Source organism: Anarhichas minor, unplaced genomic scaffold (assembly GCF_050575085.1).
Source record: "Anarhichas minor isolate MPS153535 unplaced genomic scaffold, ASM5057508v1 ptg000002l, whole genome shotgun sequence".
Lineage (NCBI taxonomy): Eukaryota > Metazoa > Chordata > Actinopteri > Perciformes > Anarhichadidae > Anarhichas > Anarhichas minor.
In genome coordinates, this window is record NW_027466448.1 from 4379350 (window position 1) to 4387576 (window position 8227).

The 8227-nt window shown below is 45.9% G+C and overlaps 1 protein-coding gene across 1 annotated transcript in view; it reads right to left on the reverse strand.

Annotated features, from left to right (window-relative positions):
* ntng2b (netrin g2b) overlaps positions 1-7703 on the reverse strand; it is a 51062-nt gene extending 43359 nt beyond the window's left edge. The window contains exon 1 of the mRNA XM_076098762.1: positions 7401-7703. Coding sequence (XP_075954877.1) covers positions 7401-7703 — 303 coding nt within the window. The remainder of the gene's footprint in view (positions 1-7400) is intronic.
* Between the last annotated feature and the right edge of the window lie 524 nt (positions 7704-8227).

The window sequence follows — 8227 nt, forward strand, 5'->3', positions numbered from 1 at the left end:
CCATTCGAGTCCATCGTAACTAACATGAATTCAAGCTCACCTAACTTTCTACAGCAACCTTTCGAGCCTACAAAGGCTTATTGTTAGTATCGCTTTAAACCGCAGTTTCTCCAGTATGATGTAAGCTCTACCGTGAAAGCAATACTGCATAATATCGACTGCGCACTGTGCAAGCACGGATCATGTGTCGCCGCTTCTTTTCAGACGTGCGCTTTCTCTCGTCTATTGCCAAGAAGCAGCCGACGGTTCTGCCTTTTTGAATGAAGTCGTCGGACTGCACCGAGGGGAAAGTGAGCAGTCGGTCAAAGCCACTCTAGTGGTCTAATAACAAAAGCAAAAGTTACAATCCTGCGAGGCTGAGATTATAAATCATCTGATTTATGGTGACAGTGCAGAGTGGGAAAACTCCAAACATAAGCAAACGCTGAGGGAAGCTGTACAGCACGGAAGACACTGTACAGGATCATAATGCGTGTGAAAAAACAGCAGCGAAAGTACAGGATCCCTACACCGAAACCTGCAGATAATCTATCTCTCTCCTCACTGCAACGACATAGCAGCATTGTCCTCTATCTGATAACCCAAATATCTCCATTGCACTGACTCAGATAGAGATCACTGTCGGCACAAACACATTTAGGATGACAATCTACAATGCTCATAAACGACTGCAACCGGAAAAAAGACACAAGAATTCGATGAAGGGTACTTTTACGTGCTACTGTTAGCCGAAAGCTACTCTGTACCGTAGCGGCCTTCGCTGTTTTTGTATCCTCCATTAGTGCATCCCCTGACCTCAGTCCAGACACACGTTTACACACACGGGACTGGATTAGTAGGCTGTTGTTCTGGGGATGACCCTCGACCTACAAATCCTATTGAAAATGATCGCACTGTCACGCTGTCCCAGATACGACACAAACTCCATATACGTTGGCTGCTTAAGTGTGCTTGTCACAGCGTGTGTGTTTCTGAGAGAAAGTGTGTTTGTGTCCAGGCAAAAACAAAGAACTAGACAGGAAGCAAAGATCAATGCTATATATATATAATATATATATATATAATTATTATTTATGACCTCTCCGATTCTCCCATAAGGATTAGCTACAATAGAGGTGATATGACTGTAATATAGGCTGGAAGATTTTTATCCCCCATGAGAAACTTACGCGTGAGGTTATGTTTAAGCCCTTTGTGTGCCCTGTCGTCCTTACTCTACCCCGGCCCACTACGTCTATGCCAGGACACACGCACACACAAACACCCGCATACACACACAGATCCCGGCCAACTGCTGCGGCAGGTGGCCCGCACTGCTAAGCCCCTCCAGCAATTATCCTCACTGGGATCCTGTCTCCACGACAACAGCCGCCGCGATGCCTCGGCGATGAGTGACTTCCTTGTTTTCACTTGCGGATTAACAATGCGATTCTTAACGCTCATTAACGACTCCTCAAGTGCAAAAGTTTGCATCGGTGAGTGCGCTCTCTGACCTCCTGACCACATCAGTTTATAAGGGGACTTATGAACATAACATCTGTAATAAAACATTTCCGATTGCATACAGGAATAGCAAGCTGCCGTTGTGCATTTACACGGAAATAAAGCATGAAGAAAATAGTGCTCTGCGTGCCCTTCCTCGTCTCTTCCATGGCTTTTATGACCATTTCTGTCCCCCATCCCCCAAAATATTTTCTGTCACCGCCGGCGCCTTGCCCTCTCTCTCCTCTTTATTTCTTCCTCCACTTATAGGAGTTTCTAAGTTATATTGCTAGCAAGGGGAATAAAAGTAGGGACACGCTCAGAGAACACAATTTATTTTGTTTTGGAGAAACATCGAATGAAATGACCCTCCCATTAAAAAGGCCACAGAGGCAAAGAGAAAGGGATATTGCTTTTTCACTTATAACGTTAATCTTTTATTTTGTTGGAGGTTTTTCCATCATACTGGTTCTTGTTACCCTGAGAGAAGATGCTGTGTCTGTCTGTGTGTGTCTGTGTTGCCTCAAAAAATGTGTACATCCATGAGAGTGTATGTGTTCCGTACATGTATGCAATTACAAATCCTTTGAATTTGATTACTTGAAATGGTGATTATTCGCTTGCTGTTTAAACGTCTAACGGCAGTGTAAATGTGTCTTAGGTGTGTGTGTTTATGTGGGTGGGTGTTGTTTATGTCTGTGTGTATGTGTGTGTGTGTGTATGTGCAAGCAAAAGTAAATGTTTGCCATAGGCATGTGTGACTGTGCTAGAGGAGGAGAGAAGAAGGACAGAGCGGGGACACCATGCTGCTCCAAAGCAGCAGCAAAAGCTTGACCCGCGCAGATCACCACAGTCTGACCCGGACGAGTTATATTAGGAACCTATCTTAAAATTAAGTAATGCTTACAGCCGATACAGTGCACTGAACAACAAAATATTAAGGAGAATTGCTTTTTTTTTTTTTCTTTGAGTGCACTGATGAGGTGAATTCAGGTAAAAGCTATTATCTTTTATTGATGTCTGTTATTAAATCTAAAGCAATCACAAAGCAGGAGATGTAGATAAAGGGAGGCAGACGGGCCGGAAAAGGATTTAAAGCTTTGAGATGAAATTACGTGGCTTGTGCAACAGAGATCTTTATATTTTACCTTTTGTGTTTCTTAAAGAGTACTCCTCAGATTTAGCATTGCACTCCTCATGACGGATAGTAATTTCAAAAGAGGATCAAAATTGAGCAGCAGAACAAGATGAGTTTTTACTCGAAACATGGCACTTACATTACCCACAATGCAACTTGAGCACCACTGTTTAAACCAGACATGCATGTATTTTATAGTAATGCAGCCTTGAACCGATAGCTTCAAGCAGCGGTGAGAAGCGGGCTACAGTCTGGTAACCTCCCTTTAGTCTTCAGACCCAACCGACGCCGACTCATGTGACACCACTTGAGGCAATTACAAATGACATGCAAATTATTGTCTCATTCATACGCTAGAATGGGAGCAGGTTTCCTGTAAACACACCCGATGTTAAGAATCGGTGTGCTTCATCTTTTATTGAGCTGCTGTGTTAGAGACGTTAAAGGGAAATTCTGGTATTTGTTGTCATAATTCTTGGTTATAATAACATTTCACTCACCACCTCTATCGTACAGATTTTTGGGAAAGGTGGACTCCAGGACGAACAATTTCAATCGCACCGATCAGTGCATGCGTCTGCTATAGATTTCAAATCAACAGAAATCATGTCAAACAGCTGCCTATGAGTCTGACACAGAACGTTTCTCCTTAGATACTCATCGTCCTTGCCCTGACTAAGGTTCTTCTTGATGCATCCCATATTTCCACTTTTTTAAAGTTTTTAAAATTTGGGGAATGGGGACTAGAGTGGCAAATAGTGCGAGTCTCCTACAGCTCTTCAAACATTTCAGATCGACAGAAATCTTTTCAAATACGTGTCTCCAGGCATTTCCAGGGGACTTCTTTCTGTCTGTATTTTTGAGACGGATTCTGCTGCACTGAAGTTTTGTTGGAAAGCTAAGAGGCTCACGCTCACTCGCACTTGTCTGTATTTCCCAAATGTCTATGGAGGTGGTAAGTACAATTTTATCATGAAGAATAGTCATAAGGGACACAAATATGATAATAACATCCAGGTACAAATTTCCCTTTGAATTATCACTCAAATCTTTTGGCCAGTCTATTTCTCACACATGTCCAAACACTGGCTCTGTAGCGTCTATATACTTATGGCCTCTCCTCTCCAAACAGCCATCAGTCCTTCGATCCTGATGGCGAGACAAGGCGGTTTGCTAAGTTCACCTCAGGCTTTCTAAGCCCCTGCGGCCAATCCTTCTTAGTCTCACCTGAGTCAGGGATAAATCTCACTTATAACTATCCTTCTATTCTGCCAACACATCTAAACACACTCTGATCACTTTCAACTGTGTCCTAATGGGGAGGCATGCCATTACATCACTACACCCTCCCCCACCTCCCTTGTTCGTACAGTCACTCTCTCTGTCGCTCTCTCTAGCTGCCTGTTTCTTTCTCTGTGTTCCCTTCGTTAATTATGCCCTGCACTGTCAAACCTGCTCATGCTGCGCCCGAATTCCCCTCAGAGGGCTTATTATTAGGACACTGGCCACCTGGGCTGGCTTTAACCCCAGGGAGGTGCATCAGGGATGGCCCATTGCTGGGTGTGGGTGGCCCGTCCGCGTGGCCTCAATGGCCCACTGCTGGGCAGGGCAGGCCAGCCGGGCCTGGCAGGGCTACACTGGGCAGGGAGTATGAGGTATGGCCATAGGCCCAGTCTGGGAAGCACTGATCCACGCTACCAGCTGCCATCTTCCTCCCCTTCCTGCATGCTCCCCTTCCGCTGCTGCGCAGCTTCTCTCTCTTCTCATGTCTATTTTTAGAGCTGGCAGATTTCTACCTTCTAAAACGGGCAAATGTGTTGTGGAACAGGAAGGTGTGTCTTTCTTAGACATACTACCGTGCGCAGTCGGCCAACTCGTGCACACGTTTCGCACACCCCTGCTGGTCCCCCCGCTAACGTGAGGCACACTGTACATTCCCGTACACATGCACGCATCCCATTTGCATTCGGCTGCTCTCGGGACCCAAGGGAGGTGGTTGATTGAAGGTTTCGGTTCAAAACCAAAAAGCGAAATAACAAACAACTGTACGACGAGAGCTTTTTGAATGCAGCGTTTTTATATCGACACTGTGTACTACTCTGTGGAACTGTGGTCTGATTTCATCTTTCTGCTTAGCTAAGCTTGGATCTTCCTCACCTCTCCCTCATCATTAACTATCCCCCTCTCCAACACCCCCCCCTCATGCCTCCTTACTCCATCATCCTCAACCGCAAGCTACGACTCGAGCTATCATACAGGGGAACTACAAAGAAACTACTGAAGCTCCTAACACGGCACTAGTGACAGTAGCATCTTTGTCAAAGTGCTGGAAGCCCGTCATGTTGGAAGAAGCCAACATGCTGGCCTTTTTGGCTGAGGAGGAAGGATGCTGCATTCCCAGGGAACAAGAGAGATAAATAGAGTGGGGGAAAAAAAATGCATCCCTGTGGAGATGGAGGGACCAACAACGACTGTAAACCTATGCAAGCAGAGAAAGCGACAGAGTTCCTCAACATCAAAACCCCCCCAAAAGTGAATTTTCCCATAGTTTTTTTGGAGCATACTGTAGCACTCGTAGGGTGATGGGAGCAGGGGGAAATATTATTTAGCATCCTCCGCAGTATGTCTCAAGTCTTATTAAGAATGAGCAGCTCTGCGCATTGGGTGATGCAGTAATTTTTTTTTTTTAACTCGCAGTGCCCCGACATTCCCTTGACTTGTGGGATTGCTGAATGAGTGAATGTAGATGTACACCAATTAGATAAGAAACCGGCTTTTCTGTAAAGCTGCCAAATCCGGGGGCAATTGGAAGAGGAAAAAAAAAATGCTGCTTGCATGAAAAGAAATGATCTGTATACTAATAACCCTTAACTAATACTCCGTCAGTGTGTCCGAAAGAAAGATGGAGCAGATGTAATAACCTTGATTAAAGTGTCCCCAAGTGATATGCAGTGATTCCTAACCCAAAGTGCTTAGATTGTCATTTGAAAAATATGGATTATTATATGCCAGAAAAGTAATTTTTTGCTCAATAGGACCTTACATAGCCAAAGATTAGTCAAATAATGATCTAGTGACAGTGTTAAACCTACTCAGCTCTCTCATTATGTCGGCATTTGAGTCTGACATCCCTCATTTCTTAAGTAAACTTTCATCTCACAGCTTCTTCATTCTCTAAATCCCCAGTCAGCGCAGTAGGGGGCCTGGTTCAATCCCCCCACAGTCGCAGATGACTTGAGGAGAACCACAACTTTCCACTGTAACGACCCCGTCTGAAGTGAAAGTGCTGACTAAGACCAAACTCCTTCCCGTCCCGCCCTCTGTCCCTCTTTCTCTCTCTCGCCGGACTAGCAGGGCACTCCGGATCCTTAGAATGGAGCGACGCTGGCCAACCCTTGTAAGGAAGCCCATTAAGGAACCCATCAATATTTCATCATTGCTCACTCAGAAACATAGTTATAGAAGTTTCCAGGCCAGGGCCATTAGGGGGCAGACGTCAATACGTTATGGCAGCGAGCATCTCTCTTCAATTCTCCCCCCTTCTCCCCCTTGTCTCTGTCCGTCTCCTGTCTCAGGAGAAAGTCATCGGAGAGGCTTTCTCAAGACAAGGTTTCCGCTACCTCTACATTAAACAAATCATTAACCGTTAGGTATCCAAGGAGCGCAAGATCCTTTCCTGCTCCTGTCAAATGACCCCAAGTACTGTTATTAGTCTCCGTGCAAGGCAGGAAGGAAGGAAGGGAGGAAAACTGGGGGCGGAGGGTTGTTTGTTAAATCTGTTCTAAGGTAACAAATCTCCAGTCATACAGGATGCAAATACCTAATTAACAGCATGACATGATGTGATGCAGACGAGCTTAAACACTCTCCAGAAACACTTGTTGTGAGATCCTGACTCATGGCTGTTTAGACAAGTCTGGCACCTTCAATACTGGCCAACTCAGTGAGTGGACAGTCGGTGACAGCGGGGCGATTATCAAGAGGATGAACTTGCAGTCTCTCACACACACACACACACACACACACACACACACACACACACACACACACACACACACACACACACAGTGAGTCAAATATAAAACTTTCTTCTGAAGAGGCGGTGGGAAGTTTAATTGCAGTCTTCTTAGTATTGCAATGATTTTATAACCCGCATTTCAAATTATTACACTTGCATTAGCTGGGATGGGAACTAGCCTGCAGGCTAAAGTGTGTTAAATATCGCTGTAGCAGACATTTTAACGAGTTTTCCCGCAGCTCACCCTTCAGTGTCCTTGGAACTAAAAAGGTCCCGCTATATGCATTTTACCAGAGGAAATGTGAGGTCCTCTAATCAAACCGGATCCCAGGCTGCCAAGTCCATACTAATGTAAACAACACCTCCGGACCTCTCTTAGGGAGGTTGAGTCCTGCCAAGTCATTGCACTTATGTCATCCCTTTCAGCTCCCTATAGCCCTTACAGTGTGAATTCTGCTGTGTGAATATCTGTCATTACTTTTTACTGTTGTCACTATTCAGCTTAATTGCATAACCCCGTGACCTTGTTGATTTTCAAAATAGTAGTTTTCAACTTTTTACACTTCTATGCATCTTACAAGTGACTTAAACTGTATTTAAATGAAGACCAACCAAGGTGTTCTGCATGTGTGGAGCACCTGTTTGCATTGTTCACACTCTTTACGCTTAAAAACAATATACATAATATATACATTTTATATGGATTTTGAAGTTATTCATAAAGGTGTAAAAGATGCAGTACGAGTCCCGAGGTGAACTCACCAGAGTGCAGAACCTCTCGGGCGGGTTTCCGCATGTGATTCCGGGCGGATCCACCTTGATCCGCATGTATTCCCGCATGGACGCGGTTTTCGGCTGGCACGCGTACTGCTCCCACACCGAGCCCTCATCCGTGCTCACCAGGGACTTGCACAGTTCGTACTGGCCCAGAGTGGAGGCTAAGCAGTGCAGCAGCAGCAGACACACGGCCTGGAGGAGCATGGCAGGCTGGGGGGGGGTGTTTTTGGAGCGGGGTCCGGCACAAGGTGAGGGGGCCACGGAGCTCAGAGGAGAGGTGAGGCGCATGGAGTGGTAATCATAAGGAAGTGGTGGACATCCCTACCGCCATACTGCTGTACTGTGAATGGAGAGGTGCAGGTAGATTGGCACAGCTCGCCTCCGGGCTTATAGATGCCCTAAACGACAAGAGGTCGCTGTGTCGGGAACTTTCGCTCAGTGTCTCTTCACAGATATCGACGGACTCCACAGAGCCGAGAGGGGGACGCTGTCTTGTTTCGACGTCTGACTTCCTGGTGAAGATGAGCGGTGGGTGGAGAGGCGGATAATGTTACAGAGATGAATCTCGGCATACACTTTAACCATAGTGTTGCAGGGTGTTGGGTGAGAGAGGTTCACGCGGGTCCATGTCTCAGAGAGCGGTGTCCTGCTGGGAAACAGTGGAGCTGGTCGGAGAGGACGCTGCGTCTTCAGGTATATCCATTGGACGTTTTGCACTGGCCGAGCTCCTCTGATTGTCCTGTGGCGAAATGAGGACAAATGTAGGGAGTTAGTGTGATGAGCAACGTATCCTCATTCATTCAGCACATCCT